The 27558-nt window shown below is 48.9% G+C and overlaps 1 protein-coding gene across 1 annotated transcript; it reads left to right on the plus strand.

Moving 5' to 3' along the window:
• The first annotated feature begins 17419 nt into the window (after positions 1-17419).
• Positions 17420-18973, plus strand: LOC144673615 (uncharacterized). Its single transcript, XM_078535364.1, has 2 exons — positions 17420-18384; positions 18469-18973. Exons 1-2 carry the CDS (start codon positions 17420-17422, stop codon positions 18971-18973), a joined length of 1470 nt encoding a protein of 489 aa, XP_078391490.1.
• Positions 18974-27558: the final 8585 nt, after the last annotated feature.

Raw genomic sequence — 27558 nt, forward strand, 5'->3', positions numbered from 1 at the left:
ATCTGACTCTCTTTTGAAAGCCACAAATGATTCTGTCTCCACCACACTCTCAGGCAGTGCATTCAAGTTCCTAAGCAATCACTTTTAAAATCGTTTTTCCTTAAAACACCATTGGTTCTTTTGTCAATCACTTTCAATCAGTGTCCTCTGGTTGATGATATGAGTTGGTGATCCACCTTGCTCAGGCCTGCACTTTACCGCTCTGCATCACTCACTTTACTCAGTCTTGGCTTTATTTCTCTCCCTCTATTGGAGTCTCTCCGAAATCACTGTACTCAATCAAACATTTCTCTATCTCCCTCTGTTGGAGGCTCTCTGTATCACTCACTACGCTCAGTCTTGCCTTTGTTGGGGGAGCTGGTGGCAGAGCGGTATTGTCACTGGACTGGGTTTGAATCCCACCACGGCAGATGGTGAAATTTGAATTCAATAAGAATATCTGGAATTAAAAGTCTGATGATGACCATGAAACCATTGTCGATTATTGTAAAAACCCATCTGGTTCACTACTGTACTTTAGGGAAGGAAATCTGCTCTCCTTACCTGGCCTGGCCTACAGGTGACTCCAGCCCCACAGCAATGTGGTTGCTTCTTAAGTGCCCTCTAATTCAAGGGCAATTGGGGATGGGCAATAAATGCTGACCTAGCCAGTGACGCCCACATCCCATGAACGGACAAAAAAAATGATCTCCGTCTAATAGTGTCTCTTTGAAATCAATCAAACATTTATTTGTCTTCCTCTCTGTATCATTTACTGTACTCATTCCTGGCTTTATCTGTCTCCCACTATTGAAGTCTCTCTGTAAGGTGTACTCAATCAAACATTTATCTATCTCCCTCTGCTGGAGACTCTCCATATCACTCACTGTACTCAGCTACAACACAGAACTAAATACGTGATAAAGAATGGAAACAACATGCTATGTGATTCCAGATGCTAAGGGATTCCACAACAACGGGATCAGATAAAGTCTTTGAAATCCTGCCACATCCAGTTGTTAATTGTAGTGACAATGAAACAACTAAAGGGAGGAGCAAGCACAATGAATGTCCTCCTCCTCAACAATGAGGGAGCCCAGTACGTCAGGTTTGAAGCACTTGTAAACACCTTCAGCCGGAAGTGCCACATAGATGATCCAGCTCCCCCTCCTCCTGCATTCCTCAAGTCATTCTTCCTTCACCTCCAATCATTCCAACAGACATGAAAAAACTGCACAGTGCATTGGATACATCAAACACTATGGGCCCTGACAATGTCCAGCTGTCGTGCTGAAGATTATGCTCCAGAACTAACAACGTCCCTCACCAAGCTGTTCCAGTACAGCTACAGCACTCACCTCTAACACCCAGGAGAGTCTGGGCGGTACCATCACCATTGGCTATCCCTTGATTTGAGGATGATGTCAATTTAGGGTCACAAGTTTCTGCCATGGGTCGACATCTGACTGAACAGGTCGATCCTCAACTGGCAGATCTTTATGCACATGGGGCAGCTCATCTCACAAGATAGTAAGATTTGGAGTGCAGAATTTGCTTCTTTTTCATTCCTTCCATGCTGCCGTTTCACCTCATTATTAATCTGTTAGGCCTCAAAGCATGATGCAGCCTGATAACCGAGTTGTCATCATTCTGAATGATTGGCATCAAGCTCCCTATAATCATTAATGGCAATGCCCTCGTGTTTCAAGGAGGGCTTCGGAGTGTCTTTGAATCCATTTATTTGTCCTTCCCTAGAAGGCCATTTGAGAGTTGAGAATGGGACATTGCTGGGAGACAATATTTGGCCAAACAGATACAGAAGCCAGTCCATTGACGTTGATTTTTCAGGAGCTTTTCCTGAATGCTTGTGGGCCTGGGTTTAAGGGCAGATGGGTTTGTTTGACAGGGAAACAGAAAGGTGACCTCAAGTTCAGAACGCTGGGTTGGGGGGGGGTGGGGGGAGGAGTTGGTGGCGCGGGTGGGTGGCAACCTGCCCATCACACCACGGCTCCTGGAAACCTGGAGCAATGCAGTGTCCAGTGCACACCAACTCCAGGAGGCTGGGAGCAGCAACATGACCAGGGCACCCCAGTTCCGGGAAACAAAGAGCAACGATGTCCCAGAAAATGAACTGAGGGACAAGACAGCATGAATGAGGGGAAGCCCAAATCATTCTACTTTCATGACACAGCCCACCACCCGCCAATGCTGCGTTTTTCCTCACATCCCCCCTAAACCTCACCTTGAAATTATGCCCCCTTGTGACTGACCCTTCAACTAAGGGGAACAGCTGCTCCCCATCCACCTTGTCCATGCCCCTCATAATCTTGTACACCTCCATCAGGTCGCCCCTCAGTCTTCTCTGCTCCAACGAATACAACCCAAGTCTATCCAAACTCTCTTCATAACTTAAATGTTTCATCCCAAGCAACATCCTGGTGAATCTCCTCGGCAGCCCCTCCAGTGCAATCACATCCTTCCTGTAATGTGGCAACCAGAACTGCACAAAGTACTCCAGCTTTGGCCTCACCAAGGTTCTATACAACTCCAACATGATCTCCCTACTTTTGTAATCTATGCCTCCATTGATAAAGGCAAGTGTCCCATATGCCTTTTTCACCACCCCACTAACATGCCCCCTCCGCCTTCAGAGATCTATGGACACACACGCCAAATTCCCTTTGTTCCTCAGAACTTCCTAGTGCCATGCCGTTCATTGAATACTTCCTTGTCAAATTTCTCCTTCCAAAGTGTATCGCCCCACGCTTTTCAGGATTAAATTCCATCTCCCACTTATCTGCCCATCCCGTCTATGTTTTCCTGTAGCCCAAGACACTCCAGCCAATCTTTGTGTCATCCGCAAACTTACTAATCCTACCCCCCACATAGTCATCTATGTCGTTTATATAAATGACAAATAACAGGGGACTCAGCACAGATCCCTGTGGTACGCCACTGGACACTGGCTTCCGGTCACTAAAGCAGCCTTCTGTCATCACCCTCTGTCCCCGACAACTAAGCCAATTTTGAATCCGCCTTATCAAATTACCCTGTATCCCATGTGCATTTGCCTTCTTTATAAGTCTCCCATGTGGGACCTTGTCAAATTTTCGGCCTATGCAGGGACAATCCAAGAGCCGGGACTAGCGCCGGCAACCATAGTCGTAAGCAAATTGCAGTTTAAAAGGCATTAAAACTTGTTTCCGTTATCATGTGTGGTGAAAAGACGCAATTTGTTTTGGTGACCTCGCCAAGCTCAAGGTCGAGCTGCTGTTTCTGCAGTAGTGCGCAATAGTACATCTCAGCACCTACAGGCAATGGTCGCGATGGTGTCCCACAGGTCATTGATATGATTAGCAGGAAATGATTCCTGTTTTTCCGACCTGGGTATTTTGCTGTAGGGGAAGATATCTTCACCATCTGTGAAGTGAGGGAGGTGTTGGGCGGTCACCTCCTCGTAGCAAAGCGCTCAGCTCCGGTTAATTGGCACGTACGGCTCGGCTCTGAACAGCGAGCGGCCGAGCGTCTTCCAGCAGCTCCCACTCCTGCTGGTGTGGTCCGGGTGGTCATCCTAACTGGTGGTTTCAACTGCATCACCGATGCGGCTGCACGGTCAAGGCAGGACCGTCAACAACTGGATCCAGACTCCTGATGGAATTGGCAAAAGATGCCAAGCAGCGCGACATCTTCAGCAACCCTGCAGACGGAACATCGTGTGGATGTACCTGGTCTTTTCCTCATATCTTTGTATTTTTTGCCTTTGGCTGTTCACTGAGGGAATGAAAGGGGAATTAGTTCCATCAACCCCTGTCCCCTAACTCTGCTGTTCCATGTCTCCCCCTTTTTCCTGAGGGTTATTTGTGATTTTGAAGCGGGCTGGAGGAGCCCCTGAACCCGCTCTGCAGAGTGACTGAAGGAGACTGAAGGACCCGACTCGCGAGCTCAGCCTTTAAACCCCAGCGGCAAAAGCGCGAGCGGCCGGGAGAGGGAGCGGGAAAAAAAGCACAGCTCCGATTGGAGACTCAGAGGTCACGTGGGCGGGCAGGAGCTGGGCGTCCAACGGCAAAGGCTCGAGCTCCGAAGCATGGGATAGAGGCAGGGAGGAAAGCGAAGCTGTGATTGGCTGATCCGTCAGCACGAGCGGGGCGGGGCGTGCGGCACTGAACGTTCCAAACCACAGGGCAAAAGGGGGAACGAAATAAAACGGGTTGGAGGGTCAGTCAGTCAGCAAGAGCGTGTGGGGGATGGGGCGGGGCGGGCGCTAAGCTTCGAGGCGGCTGAATGGTGAACGGGGAACGAGCTCCGCCCTGATTGGAGGGTCGGCCAATCAGCATGGGGTGGGGGCGGAGCTAAAGCTTAAAACCTCTGCAGCTTCAGCACGAGCTCTGTGCGGAGAAAGTGAGGCGGGAAAAAGGGATGTGCTGATTGGCGGGTCCGTCAGCACGAGCTGGGGGGGGGGGGAGGTGGAGCCGAGTATTTAAATCCCAACAGCCGAAGCGCTGGGGCCGGGAGCGGGAAAAAAGCGATGTTCTGATTGGCGGCCCAGGGGAGGAGCCGAGTATTTAAAGCCCAAGGGCAGCAGAGCGGGCGCGGTTGTGGAACTGGATTAGAAATGCAGAGGCTGCACTCATCCAGTGAACTCAGCAACCCCAGCACTTTGACAAAGTGCAGTTCAGTTTAAAAACCTGGACTTGGAAAAAAAACCACATTCACAAAACCAAGTGCTGAGGTTCTACCTGCCCCCCCCCAGTGTTGCAGAGGTTGGTTTTGGCCACGCTGCCCTGGAATGCTCCAAATAGCTGGATTGTATGGGTGGGAATCAGAAACCTGTCCAATTAAATCTGGAGTCAGGCAGGGCTGCCCTCTTTGCCTTTTCCTGTTCGTGTGTTGCATGGATCCCTTTGCTGAGTCCATCAGGCAGGATCCAGGCACAAGAGGAGTGACGATCCCAGGCAGTGGAGGCACTCAGGTCAATGCCTCCCTGTACATGGACGATGTCGCCGTCTTCTGCTCAGATTCAGTCCGTACGCAGACTGATCAACATCTGTGACCAGTTCGAACTGGCCTCGGGAGCCAAGGTGAACGTGCCAAGAGGGAGGCCGTGTTCTTTGGGAACTGGGCTGGCCAATCCTTTGTCTCCTTCACCATCAGGTCAGGCTGTCTGAGGGTGAGAGTGCTGGGGGTATGGTTTGGAGGGGCCACGGCATGCGTTAGAAACTGGAAGGAGTGAGTAGCTGTGGTGAAAAGAAAACTGGGCATGTGAGAGCGATGGTTCCTCTCCGTTGCCGGTAAAAACCTGGTCATCAGATGTGAGGCATTCTCGGTGTTGCTGTCTGTAGAGAGGTCTGGCCCATTCCTTACTCTTCTGCCCTGGCGATCACCTGTGCCGTCTTCCGCTTTCTCTGGAGGTCGAAAATGGATCGTGGTCGCAAGGACATGATGTACAAACCTTTAGCCAAAGGGGGAAATACGTGCCCAACATCGCCCTCATCCTGATGGCCACCTTTGTGTATGGCTGCATCAAGCTATGCCTAAATCCTCAGTACACAAACACCAAGTGTCACTACGTTCTACCTGTCCCCAGTGTTGCGGAGGATGGGTTTGGCCACGCTGCCGTGGAACGCTCCAAATAGCTGGATTGTGCCTTACCACCTGTCCCACGTGGAAACATTTATGCAGAGAAACACCTTTGGCCACAAGTCCATCAGGCAGTGGTCGGCACGTAACGTCCTAGAGACCCTGCGGGAAAAGGGGATGGTGGATCCTGTCGTTATTTGACAGAATGCCTCATCGCCAGAACGTTCCAACAAGCACCAAGATGTAGCTCGGCTGGTGGTGAGAAAGGCCCTCCCAGTCAGATCCTTCCTACGTGCCAGGAGTCTCACTCTCTCCAAATTTTGCCCTCGAGGTGGCTCTGGTGGGGAAGAGACCGTTGTTCACCTCTAAGTGGATTGTGCCTTTGCAAAAAAGGTCTGGGGGGAGATGCGGTGGTTTTCGTCGAGGTTCATCCTGAGCAGTTCTGTGACACAAGACTTTGTGCTCTACGGGCTGTTCCCAGGGACACACACCGAGGCAAATATCAACTGCAGCTAGAGGATCATCAACTCAGTGCAAGATGCTCTTTGTTCTGCCCGAAACTTGTTGGTCTTCCAATGCCAAGTGTTGCAGACTGGCACATTCCAAGGTCCAGGACTACGTGCTGAGTGATACGCTATTTGGAGTAGTTTGTATTAGTTTGGAGCAGTCGCCGCAAAAGTGCAATGGGGAAAGGTCGCTGCCTAAGACCTTTCAGCCATTGTGCACCGAGGGGCTGGGAATTGTATAGACCCCTCAGGCTGTATGACTCACACTGAATGTATGCAGTTAATACTACAAGTATCACAATTGTATCGAAGCATTTCAGAGTGCAACATGATCTGTGTAGATAACTTAAATAGCATTGCACTGCCTGACTGTAATGACCATGTTGAAATGTTTGTAATGCTCATTGATTATATTGAAGCACCTCATGATCTATGTGGAAAACTTGAATATGATGGCATTTATTATGATGGCCATTTTGAAATGTTTTGTAATGTTCTTTCAGATATTCTATTTGTCAAAAAAAAGGGGCTGCATTCATCCAGTGAACTCGGCAATCCCAGCACTTTAGCAATGTGCACTTCAGTTTAAAAACCTGGAGTTTTTTTTTTCAAAAAGAAACACACACACCAAAACCTGGCATCAGCAAAAGGCCACGAATGCCCTTTCGGGATGGAAACCTGCCCTCCTTCCCCGGACTGTCCTATATGTGACTCCAGTCCCACACCGAATCTCAACTGCCCTCTGATGTGGCCCAGCGAGCCACACAGTCATATCAAACCCAGATTCAAGAGCAAAGCAATGTGTCCACATAATATAATCCTTTTCACCCCATGTCGCCTGGTGAACCTGTGCTGCATCCTCTCTAAGGGTTGTACAATCTTCCTGAGGAGTGGTCCCCAGAACTGAGGACATGGGAGCATAGTGGGAATGTTACTGGGTCAGAAATCCAGAGGCACAGATTAATGTTCTGAAAACATGAATTCAAATTCCAGGACAGCAGCTTTACTCTGTATCTAACCCCGTGCTGTACCTGTCCTAGGAGTGTTTGATGGGGACAGTGTAGAGGGAGCTTTACTCTGTATCTAACCCCGTGCTGTACCTGTCCTAGGAGTGTTTGATGGGGACAGTTAGAGGGAGCTTTACTGTGTATCTAACCCTGTGCTGTACCTGCGCTGGGAGTGTTTGGTGGTGACATTGGAGAGGGAGCTTTACTCTGTATCTAACCCCGTGCTGTACCTGTCCTGCGAGTATTTGATGGGGACAGTTAGAGGGAGCTTTACTCTGTATCTAACCCCGTGCTGTACCTGTCCTGGGAGTGTTTGATGGGGACAGTGTAGAGGGAGCTTTACTCTGTATCTAACCCCGTGCTGTACCTGTCCTGGGAGTGTTTGATGAGGACAGTGTACAGGGAGCTTTACTCTGTATCTAATCCTGTGCTGTACCTGTCCTGGGAGTGTTTGATGAAGACAGTGTACAGGGATTCAGTGATGGTAATGCCATTGAATGTCAAGGGGCGATGGTTGGATTCTCTCTTGTTGGAGATGGTCATTGCCTGACACTTGTGTGGCGCGAATGTTTTTTGCCAATTGTCAGCCCAAGCCTGGATATTGTCCAGGTCTTGCTGCATTTGGACATGGACTGCTTCAGTATCTGAGGAATCGCGAATGATGCTGAACATTGTGCAATAATCAGCGAACATCCCCACTTCTGACCTTAGAATGGAAGGAAGGTCATTGATGAAGCAGCTGAAGATGGTTGCGCCTAGGACACTACCCTGAGGAACTCCTGCAGTGATCTCCTGGAACTGAGATGACTGACCTCCAACAACCACAACCATCTTCCTTTGAGCTAGGTATGAATCCAACCAACATAGAACATTCTCCCAATTCCCATTGACTCCAATTTTGTTAGGATTGCTTGATGCCGCACTCAGTCAAATGCTGCCTTGATTTCAGGGGCAGTTACTCTCACCTCACCTTTAGCGTTCAGCTCTTTGATCCATGTTTTTGGTTAAGGAATAATAAGGTCAGAAGCTGAGTGGTCCTGGTGACCCTGACTGCGCCAATTGCCTCCTGCTTCACAGATACCCATCTCAAACAGTAAGAATTGCGTATGCTCAGCACACTATCAATCATCCTCCTCTGTATCTACGCGGTAGGTCCATGAGCTGCAGGAAGCCATATTCATGGTGGGTGTAGCGGGGGGAGCATTCATGGTAAAAGGTCATCTATCCGAGACGAAAACGACCCTGTTGCTCTCTTTGTAAAGTCAGCGTTCGCTCAGAGTCACATCCAGTGGCAGGAGGTGTGAGTTTTCTATGAGATCCGAGAGGGAGAGAGTCAAGGGAAAAACGAACCTGAGAGCACCTGGATCCAGCACTGAACGGCACCTCTTCAATTTGGTCCTACCCACCCCTACCCATAATCTCAGAAAGAGCCCTACCTGCCCTCACTGGCTCGATTTCAAAGGTTGGGGAAGTCGGGAATTGTTGAGCAACTGTAACATGGGCAGAAAGGTAAATTAAAGGAAATTTAAACTTGAAATTCCAAGTGCGTGCACCCCCCCCCCCCCCCAACCATGCACCAGTGGCTTCAGAAGTGGTGCAGTGCAATGTGATCTGTCCTCCCCATCAAAATGTTCTGGCTTTTAAGTCCCACTCCAGGCCTTGAGTATAAGAGTCTACGCTGGCACCCCCAGTGCAGCATGTGAGGATTTAATCCCTTACTTACGATACGATCAGACGTGACACAAAAACACAAGAACTAGGAGCAGGAGTAGGCCATTCTGCCCTTCTAGTCTGCTCCACCATGCGATAAGATCACGGTGGATCTGATTGTGGCCTCAACCCCACTTTCCTGCCTGCCCCTGCCCACCCCCCACCCCCATAACCCTTGACCCCCTCACTGATCAAAAATCTGTCTAACTCTAGCTTGAACACATTCAGTGACCCAGCCTCCACTGCTCTCTGGGGAAGAGAACTCCACATACTGCAACCCTCTGAGAGAAAAAAATTCTCCTTATCTCATGTCTTAAATGGGGGAGCCCTAATTTTTAAACTGTGACCCCCGGTTCTAGACTCCCCAACAAGATGAAACATCCTCTCAGTGTCCACCCTGTCAAGTCCCCTTCAGATCTTTTATAGTTCAATGGGACCACCTCTCATTCTTCTGAACTCTAATGGGTTTAGGCCCAAACTGCTCAACCTTTCCTCAGAAGATAACCCCTCCATCCTATGAATCTGTCGAGTGAAACCTCTCTGACCTGCTTCTATAATGATATGACAATAAAGTTCATTTATGCAGCAACTTTATTAAGAGAAAGGCAGGACAAGCTTATAGACTAAAGGCAAAGTTCAGGTTGCAATTTACAGAACAGTGCGAGCTGTATACTTTCCGTGTTGTATTTGTGGATAGCAGAACACACTTATCTTCTCGCAACTTTCGGTTTTTCTTGCGTAGTTTACAACCTCCTTTGTCTTTTTTTCTTGTTCTTGTGACTTGTTTTCCTTTATTCTGTTCTCCAAAATAAAACCCGTTGAGGTGGCTCCTTCTGCTCTGGTAAATCTCCCAAGGCTACCGATTGTAACTGCAGCACACAATCGCAGGTGTGTTCATGAGAACAGTATTCGCCTGTCCATGAGCACACACATTCCTCACTGATAACATAGAGCTTCTGTAGTTACACTTATTCCTCAGTTCTAAACCAATACAGGCCAGTTTTTAAAGCTTGGCCTTATTTCTACAGCTGATATTAATACACAGACAAAGATACAGCATAAGTCTTACACCTCATGGGAATGTTTCCGGACTTTATCCAAACCATTTCCTCTTCTAAGCCAGCCCGATGTACCATTCCATTTTTGCCTGCTAACCTTTGATTTCAATTTGCCAGGGACAGATCCATTTTCAACCCACTGAAATTGGCCCTCCTCCCAATTAAATATTTTTTTTTACCCTAAATTGTTCCTTGTCCTTTTCCAAAGCTAATCTAAACCTTATGATATTGTGATCACTGTTTCCTAAATGTTCCCCTACGGACCATTGGATGCACCTCATTCCCCAGAAGCAGATCCGGCAATGCCTTCTTCATTGTTGGACCAGAAGCTTATTGATCAAGAAAATTCTCCTGAACATATTTCAGAAACTCTTCTCCCTCTCTACTTTACACTGTTACTATCCCAGAATATATTAACATAATTAAGGCCCCCATTATAACTTCTCTATACTTCTTGTACCTCTCTGCCAAACTCCTTGAAAATGTATTACTCTATGTTTCCTACTAGTTGGTGGCCTGGAGGAAACACTCAGAAGTGGAATGATACACCTATTGTTTCTCAACCCTAACCAAATAGATTCTGTCCTTGACTCCTCCAGGGCATGCTCCCTCACCAGCACTGTAATATTTTCTTTAATCCATTCTGCCACTGCTCCTCCTTTCTTTCCTTCCTGATCTTTCCTGAACACCTTGTATCCAGGAGTCCCCAGTCTTGCCCTTTTTCCAGCCTGTCCTGCATTATCGCTTGTGACGCCTGTTCCTATTTTGTACGCCTGCAGCCCACCAACCATACTTGCCAAGCTTCACACATTCACATTCATGCCCTGTAAACCTAATTTAGACCTTATTGTATTCCTTCCTAAGTCTGACACTACCTAATACCTTACTATTTCTTGCTCTAGAGCGATCAGTCTCTCCCAATCCTTTGTACATCTCATTTTATATTTTTCCCTTTCCAATGCTACAGTCGAGTTTCCATTCCACTGCTGAAATTAAATCATGGAATTGAAGGGTGATTATTGAGCTGGGTAGGTGATTCGTTAGACAGTGGAAGGCAGAGGGAAGGGAGAATGGGTGTGTATACAAATTGGAAGGAAGCGGCAAGTGGTGTCCCACAAGGAGCAGGACTGGAGCCTCGAACATTCACGATTTTAATGACTTAAATAAAACAACAGAGAATTATGTATATTCAGGTTTTCCACAAAGAATGGTGGAATAGTTGGGAGTGTGGATGAAAGCATAAAATTGCAAAACAGATATTGACAGATCAAGTGAGTGGGCTTCAACCCAGGTAAAGGTGAGATCACCCAAGCTTCACCAAAAAAAAGGGCAGATTGGAGTATTTTTGAAATGGTGAAAAGCTAGGAACAGTTAAGGTCCAATGAGATTTATGGGTCTATGTACATGGATCACTGACATGTAGCGAAGTACAAAAAAATTAGGAAAGCTAATGGAATGTTAGCCTTTATACCTGGAGGGTTAGAATATAAAGGGGAGGAGATTTTGCTCCAGCTATACTAAGTTATGTTTCGGCTACACCAGACTAAATTTGAAAGGATGTACTGGTGTTGGGAAAAGTCTAATGCAGATTCGTCAAAATGTAACCAGGGCATTGCAGGTTAGATTATTACATGGCATTACATAGGATAAATGACACAGAAACAGGCCATTCAGCCCAACCAGTCCATACCTGTATTTATGCTCCACTCGAACCTCCTCCCATCTTTCTTCATCACACTCACCATCCTGACTTGGAAATATATCGGCCGTTCCTTCACTGTTGCGGGGTGAAAATCCAAGAACTCCTTCCCTGACGGCACTGTGGGTCTACCTACACTACATGGACTGCAGCGGTTCAAGAAGGCGGCTCACCACCACCTTCTCAAGGGGCAATTAGGGATGGGCAATAAATACTGGTCTAGCCAGCGATGCTCGCATCCCGTGAATCACAGAATTGCGGTGCAGAAGAGGCCCTTCAGCCCATCAAGTCTGCACCGACATATGAGAAACACCTGACCTACCTACCTAATCCCATTTACCAGCACTTGGCCCATAGCCCTGAATGTTATGACGTGCCAAGTGCTCATCCAGGTACTTTTTAAAGGATGTGAGGGAACCCGCCTCCACCACCCTCCCAGGCAGCGCATTCCAGACCGTCACCACCATCTGGGTAAAAAAGTTTTTCCTCACATCCCCCCTAAACCTCCTGCCCCTCACCTTGAAGTTATGCCCCCTTGTGACTGACCCTTCAACTAAGGGGAACAGCTGCTATCCACCCTGTCCATGCCCCTCATAATCTTGTACACCTCGATCAGGTCGCCCCTCAGTCTTCTCTGCTCCAACGAAAACAACCCAAGTCTGCACCCCCTCCAGTGCAATCACATCCTTCCTATAATGTGGCGACCAGAGCTGCACACAGTACTCCAGCTGTGGCCTCACCAAGGTTCTATACAACTCCAACATGACCTCCCTACTTTTGTAATCTATGCCTCCATTGATAAAGGCAAGCGTCCCATATGCCTTTTACACCACTTCACCAACATGCCCCTCCACCTTCAGAGACCTATGGACACACACGCCAAGGTCCTTTTGTTCCTCAGAACTTCCTCGTGCCATGCCGTTCATTGAATACTTCCTTGTCAAATTTCTCCTTTCAAAGTGTATCACCTCACACTTTTCAGGGTTAAATTCCATCTGCCACTTATCTGCCCATTTGACCATCCCGTCTATATCTTACTGTAGCTCAAGACACTCAACCTCACTGTGTCATCCGTAAACTTACTAAGCCAACCCCCCACATAGTCATCTATGTTGTTTATATAAATGACGAATAATAGGGGACCCAGCACAGATCCCTGTGGTACACCACAGGACACAGGCTTCCAGTCACTAAAGCAGCCTTCTGTCATCACCCTCTGTCTCCTACAACTAAGCCAATTTTGAATCCACCTTATCAAATTACCCTGTATCCCATGTGCATTTGCCTTCTTTATAAGTCTCCCATGTGGGACCTTGTCAAAGGCTTTGCTGGAACCCATATAAACTACATCAACTGCACTACCCTCATCTACACACCTGATCACCTCCTCGAAAAATTCAATCAAATTTGTTAGGCATGACCTCCCTCTTTTTTTCCCCTTATTGTTTTTATGAGGTGTGGACGTCACTGGCAAGACCAGCATTTGTTGCCCATCCATAGTTGTTCTTGAACTGAGTGGCTTGCTAGCCTATTTCAGAGGGCATTTAAGAGTCAACCACAATGCTGTGGGTCTGGAGTCACATATAGGCCAGACCAGGTAGGGATGGTAGCTTTCCTTCCCTGGAGGACATTAGTGAATCAGATGGGTTTTTTTTTTACGACAATCAATGATAGTTTCATGGTCACCATTACTGAGATTAATTTTCAATTCCAGATTTTATTAATTGAATTTTAATTCCACCAGTTGCTCTGGTGGGATTTGAATCCATGTCGCCAGAGCATTAGCCTCGGCCCCTGGATTACTTACTCCAGTCCCATTGCTTCAGTTTGTTTCTACCCGCCATCATGGCAGAGCCCGTTCCAATGGCGGACACCCCTACCCACAATCGCCAGCGCGCCAGAAACAGCCCGATCTGCCCTCGCCGCTCTGACCCCGAGGTCACCGCGCGCTCTCCGACAGCCGCAAGCCGCCACTCCAAAGAGCGCATGCGCCAGGCAGCGTGGCAAAACGCCAACGCGCATGCCCGCCAAGCCGACCATCGGGCCGCTGACGCGCCTGCGCAGCATCGCCACTCATTCTGGGGGAACCGTTGCGAGCCCGCGCCACCGGCTGGCGGAGAGTGGGTTTGATGGGAGAGCAACGCGCGGGACGGGTGTGATCGACAAGAGAAAATACAAGCCGAAACGTCCGACTGCTAGCCCCTCCCACCCCCCCACGGCACCGGGCAGAAGCGGCGCCTTGTGTCTGTTGGCAGGCGAGCTGGGAGCACGTGATCAGCACCGCGGCAATGATTGACGTGCAGTCCGACCAATAGAGAGAGCGGAAGGAGGCTGGAGGACTAAGGCGGGCTCCTGGTCCTCCAACCAATGGGAGCGACGGAGGGGCGGGGCTTCCAGAGCCAGCTGTTTCTCACTGTTCAGACAACAACAACAACTTGCATTTATATAGCAGCCCTGTCAAGCAAAATTTGACACCGAGCCATGTAAGGAGACATTCGCTCACGACCAAAAAATTGGTTTAAAAGGTAAGAATTCAACAGTGTCTCAAAGAAAGTGAGATTATTTTTCGTTTAGGGGATGTGGACTTCGCTGGCCGGGCCCAGCATTTATTGCCCATCCCTAGTTGCCCCTTGAGAAGGTGGTGGTGAGCTGCCTTCTTGAACCGCTGCAGTCCATATTGTGCAGGTACACCCACAGTGCTGTTAGGGAGGGAGTTCCAGGATTTTGTCCCGTGTGGTGTAGGTACACCCACAGCGCTGTTAGGGAGGGAGTTCCAGGATTTTGTCCCGTGTGGTGTAGGTACACCCACAGCGCTGTTAGGGAGGGAGTTCCAGGATTTTGTCCCGTGTGGTGTAGGTACACCCACAGCGCTGTTAGGGAGGGAGTTCCAGGATTTTGACCCAGCGACAGTGAAGGAACGGCTGATATATTTCCAAGTCAGGATGGTGAGTGACTTGGGGGGGAACTTCCAGGTGGTGGTGGTCCCCATGTGTCTGCTGCCCTTGTCCTTCTAGGTGGTAGTGGCTGTGGGTTTGGAAGGTGCTGTTGAAGGAGCTTTGGTGAGTTGCCGCAGTGCATCTTGTAGATGGTACACGCACTGCTGCTACTGTGTGTCGGTGGTGGAGAGAGTGAATGTTTGTGAATATGTTGCCAATCAAAAGAAGCTGGATGGTGTCGAGCTTCTTGGGTGTTGTTGGAGCTGCACTCATCCAGGCAAGTAGAGATTATTCTATCACACTCCTGACTTGTGCCTTGTAGATGGTGGCTTTGAGGAGTCAGGAGGGGAGTTAATCACCATACAATTCCCAGCCTCTATCTGTTACTGACTGTATCTGTCCTGATGTTAATCCAGCTCCTTCACACTGTCATTCAGTAACTCCTCTCCCCCCAGCACCCTGTGTTACTGACTGTATCTGTACTGATGTTAATGCAGCTCCCTCACACTGTCACTCAGTAACCCCTCTCCCCCAGCGCCCTGTGTTACTGACTGTATCTGTCCTGACGTTAATCCAGCTCCCTCACACTGTCACTCAGTAACCCCTCTCCCCCAGTGCCCTGTTACTGACTGTATCTGTCCTGATGTTAATCCAGCTCCCTCACACTGTCACTCAGTAACCCCTCTCCCCCAGCGCCCTGTGTTACTGACTGTATCTGTCCTGATGTTAATCCAGCTCCCTCCCACTGTCACTCAGTAACCCCTCTCCCCCAGCGCCCTGTGTTACTGACTGTATCTGTCCTGATGTTAATCCAGCTCTCTCACACTGTCACTCAGTAACCTCTCCCCCAGCGCCCTGTGTGGCTGACTGTATCTGTACTGATGTTAATCCAGATCCCTCACACTGTCACTCCTTCCGCTGAACATGGAACATCACAAGTGGTGTATGGAGGAAGAAGGGGGACCTTGGCAGTTGTTGAACCCGTGAAGAGGGGGTGGGTAGTGTTGGTGTGGGGGGCATCGGGCTGTCACTGGCATACCGGTGTTTTTAAATAGAGGTGGTTGCTATTGGGACTGGCTCTACCATGTGATAACCAGCCTGCCATGGGAGTCTCCCAGAGGCGGTCCAATTTGATGAAGAGAACGCACAAAGGAACAGGGAAGAGTTAATTCTGACCTGCCAGGGTATTCCTCTGTTCAGTGAGACCATGTCTGATCTTCCACGTCACTGCATAGACATACGAACATATGAATTAGAAGCAGGAGTAGGGCATTTGACCCCTTGAGCCTGCTCCGCCCCTCAATAAAATCACGGCTGATCCGATTGTGGCCTGAACTCCACATTCCCGCCTCAATAACCTTTGACTCCCTTGTTCGTCAACAATCTATCTACCTCTGGCTTAAAAATATTCAATGGTACTGCCCTCACCGCTCTCTGGGGAAGAGAGTTCCAAAGATTCACGACCTTGTGAGGGAAAAAATTTCTTCTCATCTCCGTCTTAAATAGGAGAACCCTTATTTGTAAACCCAGACACCCAGAGTGAACTGGTTCATGTACTCTTGCAATGATTCCCTAATCCTTCCCCAACTGGGGACATCTGTGCTTAGTTACCAACTTAGAGCATGTATTTATTCTACTGCAGCACAAATTCAACATTAACAGGCAGGACAGGTTGAGAAAGTGGCTAAGGCGGCACATGGGTTCATGGGCTTTATAAACCGAGGCACAGTGCACAAAAGCAAGGAAGTTATGTTAAACGTGTATAAACACTGGTTCAGCCTCAACTGGAATGTTGCATCCCGTTCTGGGAGCCACACTTTAGGAAGGATGTGAAGACATTAGAAGAGAGTGGAGAAAAGATTCTCGAGAATGGCTCCAGGGATGAGGAACTTCAGTTACGTGGATAGATTGGAGGAGTCGGGACTGTTCTGCTTGGAGAAGAGAAGGTTTGAGAGGAGATTTGATCGAGGTGTTCAAAATCATGAGGGGGTCTGGACAGAGTCGCTAGGGAGGAACCGTTCCCATTGGGGGAAGGGTGGAGAATCAGAGGGGCTCAGATGGAAGGCGATTGGTGAAAGAAGCAATGGAGACTTGAGGAGAAGCTTTTTCATGCAGCGAGCGGTTAGGATCTGAGAGTGTGGGGGAGGCAGGTTCAATCGAGGCTTTCGAAAGGGAATTGGTTAAGCTCCTGCAGCAAGCAAACTTACAGGGGTACAGGGAAAGTGGCACTAACTGAACTACCATCGCCCAGAGAGCTGACACAGACAGGCCGGGCCGAACGGCCTCCCTCAGTGCTGCAACAATTCTATGATTCGAAGAAGCTCGCATCAATCACGCTGCGGATCCAGGTCATGTGACCCTGCCGCGGGGGCGTCATTCAGGCCGCGGTGGCTGGGTCACATGACCATCACGCGGCACTCCGCCAATCTGGAGCGGCTCTCTTTGATGCCCCGATCCATGGAGCCTCATGTTTGTTCCCTTCACCACACCCCACCCCCCTCCCAACCCCACCCCACCCCACCCCACCCCCACCAAGTCAGATCCCGGGAAAAGCTCATCTCCCCTTTCTGATCGTGACCCTGAACGGACACCGGATTTACAAAGAGAGCCTCTCTACATGCAGCAGCCTGCAGCTTAGGGGCCCAGGGGAGAATGGTTCACCCTGCACAGCTCAGCACAAAAAGCTGGGAGGGGGGCGGGGGTGTGTGTGTGTGGGGGACGGGAGTGGGAATCGGGGCAGGGGGGTAGGTGGCCCCCTTGGCACGTGCCGGCGGCTGGGGCTTGCCGCTATTGCAGCCCGCCATCACCGATTTATTCTTTTCAACCAACTTGCCCAGCAGTTGGTGCCCTGATCAGAACCTGCTTCCCTGCCCCACGAGGAATGTGAAACAACTTTCTACATCACCCCCCCCCACCCTTTCTATGGTCACTTTACAGGGTCGTAGAAATGGATCGGTCACAGACAGGAAGCTCGGGCCAGACGTCACGCCAAGACCTGACGGAGCCGCTCAGTTCGTTTGGACTCGAATACCATCGGCCTTTGCACACGGAAGGAGAGGACAGCATTTGGCACGCGGACGGACAGTACAATTGTCCCGTGGGCGGACTCGCCTTCAGCCGATCGCCTGACCTGGAGAGACACGTACGCCGTCACGGCGAGGAGGAAGCGCGTAAAGGCGTGAGAGGATTCAGATCCCCGACCGCGCTGGGAGTTCATCGGCACCCCCGCACCTGGGAGAGCCGGTTCGTCTGCTCCGTGTGCGAAAAGGGATTTGTGTGCCTCTCCCACCTGGAAGCACACCAGCTGGTTCACACCGAGGAGCGACCGTGCCAGTGCCCCGACTGTGGCAAGAGCTTTAAAAGCCCCCGCGACCTGACGGCGCACCAGCTCGTTCACACCGAGGAGAGGCCGTTCGAGTGCTCAGACTGCGGGAAGAGCTTCAAGAGGTCCCAGAATCTGAGGGAACACCTGCGCGTGCACACCGGGGAGAGGCCGTTCACCTGCTCCGTGTGCGGGAAAGGGTTCACCCGGTCCTCGAATCTGCTGGCTCACCAGCTCCTGCACTCGGGCGAGAGGCCATTCACCTGCTCGGTCTGCGGGAAAGGATTCGCTCGCTCCTCCAACCTGCTGACCCACCAGCAGGTTCACACCGACGAGCGGCCGTTTATCTGCTCCGACTGCGGGAAGTGCTACAAACTCTACCAGGAGCTGAGGAGACACCAGCGGCTCCACACCGGGGAGAACCTGTTCACCTGCCCCGCGTGCGGCATGGAGTTCACTCGCTCCTCCCACCTGCTGAGACACCAGCAAATTCACACCGGGGAGAGGCCGTTCACCTGCTCCATGTGCGGCAAGGGCTTCTCTCAAACCTCCCACCTGCTGCGACACCAGCCCGTCCACGCCAGGGAGAGGCCTGCGAAACGCCGCGACGGTGGGAAGAGCTGTCAAGAGCCCCAGGGGCCTCCGAGTCGCCAGCCGGAGGGAGCTCGGAGGAGGCCGTTCACCTGCTCGGTGTGCGGGAAGGGATTCACCCGCTCTTCCAACCTGCTGGCGCACCAGCTCGTCCACACCGACGAGAGACCCTTCCCCTGCCCCGACTGCGGCAAGAGTTTTAAAACCTCCCGGGATTTGAGGAGACACCAGCGCCTGCACACCGGGGAGAGGCTGTTCACCTGCTCCGCGTGCGGCAAGCGGTTCACCTGCCCGTCCCGCCTGCTGGCACACCGGCGAGGTCACGCCGGAGAGAGGCCGTACACCTGCTCCCTGTGCGGGAAGGGATTCAGCGAGTCGCCCACGCTGCACAAACACCAGCGCCTGCACGCCGGAGAGAGGCCGTTCATCTGCTCCGTGTGCGGCAAGGGGTTCACCCGATCCTTCAACCTGCTGACCCACCAGCAAATCCACACCGGGGAGAGGCCGTTCACCTGCTCCGTGTGCGGGAAAGGGTTCACTCGATCGTCCCACCTGCTGAAACACCAGCAAGTTCACCACGCTCTGTAGCGCGCGGCCCTGCGGATACGTGGGCCAACCTGAACGTGGAATAGATAAAAGTTTTGTCCATTTTTGAACTGCTGTTTAATCTTTCAAACCGTGTTCCCTTAATTTGACCGTTTGTGGTGTTACCCACCATGTACAGCACAGAGCCAGGCCAAAAACAGAATTACCTGGAAAAACTCAGCAGGTCTAGCAGCATCGGCGGAGAGGAACACAGTTGACGTTTCGAGTCCTCATGACCCTTCAACAGAACTAAGTAAAAATAGGAAAGGGGTGAAATATAAGCTGGTTGGTTGGGGGGGGAGGGGGGAGAAGTGGGGGGGGGAAGGGGGAGGTGGTGGGGAGGGGGGGGTGCGGGGGGGAGGAGGGGGGAAGAAGGTGGGGTGGTTGTAGGGACAAGCAAGCAGTGATAGGAGGAGATAACCAAAAGATGTCACAGACAAAGGAACAAAGAGGCGTTGAAGGTGGTGATATTATCTAAAAAAATGTGCTAATTAAGATTGGAGAGCAGGACGAGCAAGGTAGCTCTAGTGGGGGTGGGGTGAAATAAACCATGGGTGGAATACATTTAAAAATAATGGAAATCGGCGGGAAAAGAAAAATCTATATAAATTATTGGGAAAAAACAAAAGGGAGGGGGAAAGAAACGGAAAGGGGGTGGGGATGGAGGAGGGAGTTCAAGATCTAAAGTTGTTGAACTCAATGCAACACCTGCCCCTTCACTTCCTCTCTCCTCACCGTCCAAGGGCCCAAACACTCCTTTCAAGTGAAGCAGCATTTCACTTGCATTTCCCCCAACTTAGTCTACTGCATTCGTTGCTCCCAATGCGGTTTCCTCTGCATTGGAGAGACCAAACGCAGACTGGGCGACCGCTTTGCAGAACACCTTCAGTCTGTCCGCAAGAATGACCCAGACCTCCCTGTCGCTTGCCATTTTAACACTCCACCCTGCTCCCTTGCCCACATGTCTGTCCTTGGCTTGCTGCATTGTTCCAGTGAAGCTCAACGCAAACTGGAGGAACAGCACCTCATCTTCCGACTAGGCACTTTACAGCCTTCTGGACTGAATATTGAGTTCAACAACTTTAGATCTTGAACTCCCTCCTCCATCCCTACCCCCTTTCCGTTTCTTCCCCCTCCCTTTTGTTTTTTCCAATAATTTATATAGATTTTTCTTTTCCCACCGATTTCCATTATTTTTAAATGTATTCCACCCATGGTTTATTTCACCCCACCCCCACTAGAGCTGTACCTTGCTTGTCCTGCTCTCCACTCTTAATTAGCACATTCTTTTAGATAATATCACCACCTTCAACACCTATTTGTTCTTTTCTCTGTGACATCTTTTAGTTATCTCCTCCTATCACTGCTTGCTTGTCCCAACAACCACCCCCCCTTCTCCACCTCCCCCCCCCCCGCCCCGCCCCCCACCATCTTAAACTAGCTTATATTTCACCCCTTTCCTATTTTTACTTAGTTCTGTTGAAGGGTCATGAGGACTCGAAACGTCAACTGTGTTCTTCTCCGCCGATGCTACCAGACCTGCTGAGTTTTTCCAGGTAATTCTGTTTTTGTTTTGGATTTCCAGCATCCGCAGTTTTTTGTTTTTATCACAGTACCAGGCCACTTGGTCAGCTGCTCCATTCTGGCGTTTATGCTGCATATGAGGCTTCTCCCTCCCCACTTCAATAAACCTTATCAGCGTAGGCTCCTATTACTGAGGCCCTGTACCCGTGTAAAGGCATTGGTGAGACCACAGCTGGAGTACCGTGCACAGTATTGGTCACCTTATTCAGGGAAGGATGTAAATGCGTTGCAAGCAGTTCAGAGCAGACTAATATCCGGAATGGGCGAGTTGTCTTATGAGGAAAGGCTGGACAGGCTAGGCTTAGAAGAGTAAGAGATGACTTGATTGAAACCTGTCAGATCCTGAGGGCTCTTGATAGGATGAACGGGGAGAGGATGTTTCCTCTTGTGGGAGAATCTAGAACTAGGGGCCACTGTGTCGCCCATTTAAGACAGCGATGAGGAGAATTTTTTTTTCTGAGGGTGGTGAATCTTTCGAACTCCCTTCCTCAAAAGGCGGTGGAAGCAGAGTCTTTGAATACTTTTAAGTCAGATGTAGCTAGATTCTTGATAAGCAAGGGGGTGAAAGGTTATCGGGTGTAGGTGAGAATGTGGAATTGAGGTTACAATCCGATCAGTCACGGTCTTATTGAATGGCGGAGCAGGCTCGAGGTGCCCAATGGCCCCCTACTCCTTCACCTAGTTCATATGTCCACACTCAAGTCACAAATCTATTAAGCGGTACTTTATCAAATGCCTTATGAAAGTCCATAAACACATCAACCACACTATCTTTATCAACCTTTTCCATTATTTCAGCAAAGAACTCAATCGTTAGTCAAACACGATTTGCCTTTATGATAAATGAAAGAAAGATTTGACCTAAGTCTTCCCACTGGCATTAGGCTGACTGGCCTCAGGTAGCTGAGTTTAACCCTCTCCCTTTTAAGAACATAAGAAATAGGAGCAGCAGCAGACCTATCAGCTTGTTGAGCCTTCTGCGCCATTCAATATGATCATGGCTTATCTTCAGCTTCGACCCCATTTTCCCACCTGTTCCCCATATCCCTCAATTCCTTGAGAGACCAAACATCAATCTATCCCATCCTTAAATGTATTCACAATGCTCTGGTGAAGATAATTCCAAAGATTCACACCCCTTTGAGTGAAGTAATTTCACCTATCGCAGTCCTAAATGGTGGACCCTTTAACCAGAGATTACACTCTCGTGTTCTAGATCCCCAGCCAGGGGAAACAACCTCCCTATACCCTGTCAAGCCCCTTCCAAGATCTTGTATGCTTCAATGAGATTACCTCTCATTCTTCGAAACTCCAGAGACCATTTTACTCAGCCTCTCATCAGAGGACAACCATTTTACCACAGGGACCAGTCTAGAGAACCTTTGCCACACCAACTCCAATGCAGGTGTATCATTCCTTAAATATGGACACCTTATTCCACTACAGTACCCGAGTGGTCTCACCAAAGCCTTGTACAATTGTAGAAAGACTTCTTTATTCTTGTACTCCAATCCCCTCACAATAAAGGCCACCATGCCATTTAGATACCCTAATTGCTTGCTAAACCAGTATTTCTTGTACAAATATACCCAAGTCCCTCTGAACATCAACATTTTCAGGTTGCACACCTTTTAAAAAAATTCTGCTTTCCTGTTCTTACTACCAAAGTGAAAAGCCTCAACCCGCATTATACTCCAGCTCACCATCTTCCACCTTGTTGCCCACTCACTTAACCTGTCCATGTCTCTTTGCAGCCTCTTTGTATCCTCACAACTTACATTCCTACCGAGCTTTGCATCTTCAAGAAACTTGGATGAAGAGACAGAGAGTAACGTATGTAAGTCATTAATATAGATTTTAAATAGGTCAGGCCCCAGCACTGATCCCTGTGGCACTCCAATAGCCAGCTTGAAAATGCCCCAGTTATTCTCTATCCATGTTAATCTATGACCCCCCAACTGCACGAGCCCTTATCTTGAGTATGAATCTTTTGTTAATATTGAATGCTTTATGGAAATCCAAGTATTCTACATCAACTGGGTCCCCTTTATCCAACCTATTAGTTACATTCTGAGAAAACTCTGAATACATTTTGTCAAACCCAATTTCCCTTTTGTAAAATCATGTTGACTTTGTCTGATCATACTGTGATTTTCGAAGTGCATTGTTAAGTCTTCCTTAATAATAGATTCTAGCACTTTCCGACAATTGATATCAGGCTAACTGACCTGTAGTTCCCTGTTTTTTTGAATAGTGGTGTTACATTTTCTAATTTCCAATCTGTCTCTGCAGCTATCTCTTTTAAAACCCTAGGATGTAGGCCATCAGGTCGTGGGGATTTGTCGGATTTTAGTCAGTACTGTTTCTCTGACATTAATGACCTTTATTTTTTGCACTCTTATTAGACCCTAGGTCGATATCTGGTATGTATCTTCAACTGTGAAACGGACAAAAAATACTTTTTTTCAAAATATCCACCGTTTCCTCACTCCTTATGATAATTTCTCCTGCATCTGCCTCTAAGAGACCAACGTTTACTTTAGCTACTCTCCTCCTATTTACATTCTTGTAAAAGTTTTACGTTTTACTGGTATTCCCTGCATGGATTTTCCTGATGCACTATTACCGTTAAACTTTCTGTCCCCTCCTGTCCCATTTTGCTTGTCTTTATCCACACCTGCGCTGTTCTATTGCCTCGACTTTCCTCATTGGATTTCTAAACCTCCCTTCACCAGAACCCTACCCCCTCCCCACTGTCAGTTTAAAGCCCCATCCACGGCCGACATTGATTTCACCCTGCTTTAAGAACAGCCCATCCCAATGGAACAGCTCCCTCTTCCCTGAGTACTGATTCCAGCGACCCATAAATCAAAACCCCTTCTTCCCACACCACTCTTATCAGCCACGTGTTTGACCCTCGAAGCTGCCTGACCCAATGCCAATTGGCACGGGGCTCAGGTCACAACCCAGAGGCCAATCCAATTCACAATCCAGAATCCTTTTTGAGGTCTTGCGTTTTAATTTGAACCCTAATTCCACAAACTCTCTCAGCAGAACACTATTCCTCGTTCTGCCTACGTCATTGGTTCCTACGTGGACCTTGACAACCAGATCTTCCCCCTCCCGATCCAAGTTTGTCTCCAGCCTTGAGGAGATGTCTTTGAACGTGGCACCAAGCAGGGAGCACAACCTTCAAAGCTCCCGGTCCTGGCTGCAGGGGACGGTATCCATCCCTCTGCCTATGCTGGCCCCTATCGCTGCCAAATTCCTTTTCATTCCTCCCACCTGAATGGTATTCTGCACCACGCTACAATAGTCAGTTTGCTCATCCACCCTGCGGTCCTTGTTTTCATCAATGCAGACAGCAAGTACCTCGTACCTGTTGGTCAAAGTCAAGGGCTGAGGCACCTCCGTCATGACAGGATGGATCCCCATGCCTGCCTGACTCGTTGTCACAACCTCCCATCCACGTCCATTGATCAACTGTAAAGATCTACCTAACCCAAGGGCTGACTGCCTCCTGGAACAAAGTGCCCAGGTAACTCTGAGCCAAAGTTGCTTAGGCCGCAGACGCTTACGACAGATATGGTTGACTGGGACCGCAATGCATTCCACAGATTCCCACGTGTTATAGTCACGGCACACCAGCAGCCCTGCCATGTCTGTTTGACCTATTTATTTAAATAGTCAGATAGTTAGTTAGCTAACATTATAGCAAGTTACAGTCTCTGAACTTGCCAAAAAAAAATCATCACCAGCTACTGGAAGTGGAACAAAAAGAATCAAAAAACAGCATCTTCTTCCTTCTCCGCACTGAATTCCCACTTGCACCAAATTCACCTCATCTTCCGACTAGGCACTTCCGGACTGAATATTGAGTTCAACAACTTTAGATCATGAACTCTCTCTCCTCCTTCCCCACCCCCTTTCCGATCCCCCCTTTTTCCAATAATTTATATATCTTTTTCTTTTCCCACCTATTTCCGTTATATTTAAATTTATTTCCATCCATTGCTGTATCTCTACCTTTTAGCCTATTTCGACCCCTTCCCCCCCCACCCCACCCCCACTCGGGCTATCTGTCCCTTGCTCGTCCTGCTTTCCACCCTTAATGTCACCTATTAGCACATTCCTTAGATAATATCACCACCGTCAACGCCTCTTTGTCCTTTTGTCTGTGACATCTTTTGGCAATCTTCACCTATCACTGGCCCTCCATCCAGCTCTACCTGTCGTCCCCCCCCCCCCCCCCCCCCCCCCCCGACCTTAAACCAGCTTACATTTCACCTCTCTTCTATTTTTCCTTAGTTCTGACGAAGAGTCATTCGGACTCGAAACGTTAACTGTGTTCCTCTCCGCAGATGCTGTCAGACCTGCTGAGTTTTTTCCAGGTATTTTTGTTTTTGTTTCCCGACTTAGCCTTCCGTTCATGAAGCACTCTGTTCCCTGTGCTTCCCCACTCTGTGCGGTAGCAAAACCCTCCTGTTTTTATAGAGAGCTTGTGACTCCCACCCAAGTTACAGCTACTCAGCCGGCTTCCTGCTGCAGTAATTATACAGGCAGGCCACGTTCAGCTGAATGACTGCCAGGCAGCTTCTGTTAACCAGGTATCTTAACTAGCCTTGCAGCTTTAAAGTTCGAATTCAAAGTCTGACCGTTAATCTGAATTACAGCTTGAGAAATACTCACCCGCGAGATCCCACTTGCACTGAATTCCCGACTTAGCACTTGGTTCATGAAGCAGTCTGTTTTTAAAAAAATGTATATATTTTTAAAGATGCAGCTGCAATGAGAATCGGTCAGCCAAGGCTTGCGATTGCTACCTGACCGATCAAATCCGGGCATGATTTGACGAAAGGATCCAGCAGGCCTTGCAAGGACACCTGCCATCTGAGGCGAGGACATAACGTGGAGACGAGAAGTCAATCGACCTGGGTGATCAGCACAGCGTGTTCGCCCGCACGATGAAACTGCTGATCAGCAAAATTGCTGTGTCCGGCTTATAATGCACGATCGCGAGTTGCGGGCACCTGTTCTGATTAAAAAGATGCACAACGGGATTGAAAGTTGTGGAGGATGAATATTCAGCGCTGCCACATCGGCGGGGCTGAAAGTTGGAGAAGGAAGTGGCTGTGGTCTCGAAGCAGATAGACGATTTGTATTTGACTCAGTAGCACCCGCCTTGCTCATAAGGAACATCCCAGCACCGCCCCAGTGAAGGTGCAAAGGACAAGAATGATCGGTGCGAGCCCTTACGGTCGACAGGAAGAGGAATGAAGGGGAGACGGAAGCAGCAGCTCGATCGGCCGACTGACTACGTTCAGTTACAGAGTAGCTACCCGTAGCGTGATTGTCAGTAAATGGAACTTTCAGCTGCAATACTGTAAGCTATTCAACCTATGTCTGAATTCTAAGATTCAAACAATAAATTGAATTTCGAAACTATCTAGAGTCATAGTCAATTTTGTAATCCTAGAGCAAAAGGACTGGTAAAAGCACCGGGCATGGATTTATCTCACACGTTGGTGTAACATTCTCCAGCCTCTGGCACCACTGCCATGTCCGGGGAGGACTGGAGACTTGTGTCGTCTGCAGAGATCGCCATGCCAGACTGAGGCTACTGAGCCACACCAGGTGATCCTGAACACTGAACCGACAACCAAGGTGCCATGAGAAGGAATGCTGCCATGTAACTTGTACCAGAGGGTGATTCAGGTCCCCCTTAAAAAAGATTACAAATTGCACAACCCTTCCTTCAATCCACAGCTTTATTCCTCACTGTCAACCGTACGACCAATTTTTGTATCATCTGAAAACTCCTTAATTATGCCCCGTCAAGCTATATCCCCACGGAGAGGAAGAGGCCCTGCAGAACCCCGCTGAGAGCGGCATTCTGGTCACAAAAACACCCATCGACGTTATTCTTTGCTTCCTGTCAATGAGCCAATTTTGAATCCAACTTTCCGCTTCCCCATGAATCCCACGGGCTTTTATTTTTCTGATCAAGTGGGACCTTGTCAAAAAGTCTTGCGAAAATTCATCTGGACTACATCAAACAACTCGCTAGCCTTAAGAAGCCTTGTTACCTCCTCAAAAAACTCGCTTACGTTAGTCAGGCACAGCCTCCCCTTACCAAATCTATGTTGACTGCCCTTCATCAATCTGTGTCTTTCTACATGAGGATTTATACTGTCGCACAGAATTTTTTGCAATACTTTGCCTTTCTATTGGGGTTCGGTTGACTGACCTGTAATTACTCGCCCAATCCCATTTTGAACAAAGGTACAACACTGCAAGCCCTCTGGCATCATGCCTGTAACCTGGGTGGATTGGCCAACGATGGTCAGAGCCTCTGCTATGTACTCCCTTTCTCTTCACATCCTGGTATGCCTTTCACCTGACCTTGTGATTTATCTACTTTTAAAAATGCTAAATCACTTAATACACCTTCTCTCACAATGTTTCACATTTTATAATGTTTGCATTGTCTCCTCTTTCGTGAATTATTCATTGAGAATCATGTCCATGTCTTGTGCCCCCAGGCACAGGTTACCATATTGGTAATCTTTCCTTGGTTGCAAAAGAAATAGGAACTGAAGGAGGCCATTCGGCCCCTCGAGCCTGCTCCGCCATCGAACAAGATCATGGCTGATCTTCTATCTCAGCTGCACCTTTCTGCACTATCCCCATAATCCCTTAATTCCCTTAGTACCCAAAAATTTGTCGACCTCTGTCTTGATTATACTTAATGACTGAGCATTCATAGAACGTTTACAGTACAGAAGGAGGCCATTTAGCTCATAGTTCCTGTTTCAGCCCTCCACCCTTTGAGTGAAGAAATATCTGAGTCTGTGACCCCCATCTTTTAGATTCCCCAGTCAAGGGAAACATTTTCTTGTATCTACTTTGTCAAGCCCCTTCAGAATTTTTTTTAATTTTTCAATTAGATCACCTCCCATTCTTCTAAACTCCAGGAATTATAGTCCTCATCTACTCAATCTCTG

This window comes from Cetorhinus maximus, unplaced genomic scaffold (genome assembly GCF_964194155.1).
Source record: "Cetorhinus maximus unplaced genomic scaffold, sCetMax3.hap1.1 HAP1_SCAFFOLD_410, whole genome shotgun sequence".
Lineage (NCBI taxonomy): Eukaryota > Metazoa > Chordata > Chondrichthyes > Lamniformes > Cetorhinidae > Cetorhinus > Cetorhinus maximus.

Excerpts from the sequence above, each read along its gene's own strand:
- LOC144673615 (XM_078535364.1), top strand. The coding sequence starts at position 17,420 with ATGGATCGGTCACAGACAGGAAGCTCGGGCCAGACGTCACGCCAAGAC. Across the intron at positions 18,385-18,468 it reads CCCGTCCACGCCAGGGAGAG|GCCGTTCACCTGCTCGGTGT; the intron begins GCCTGCGAAACG and ends AGCTCGGAGGAG.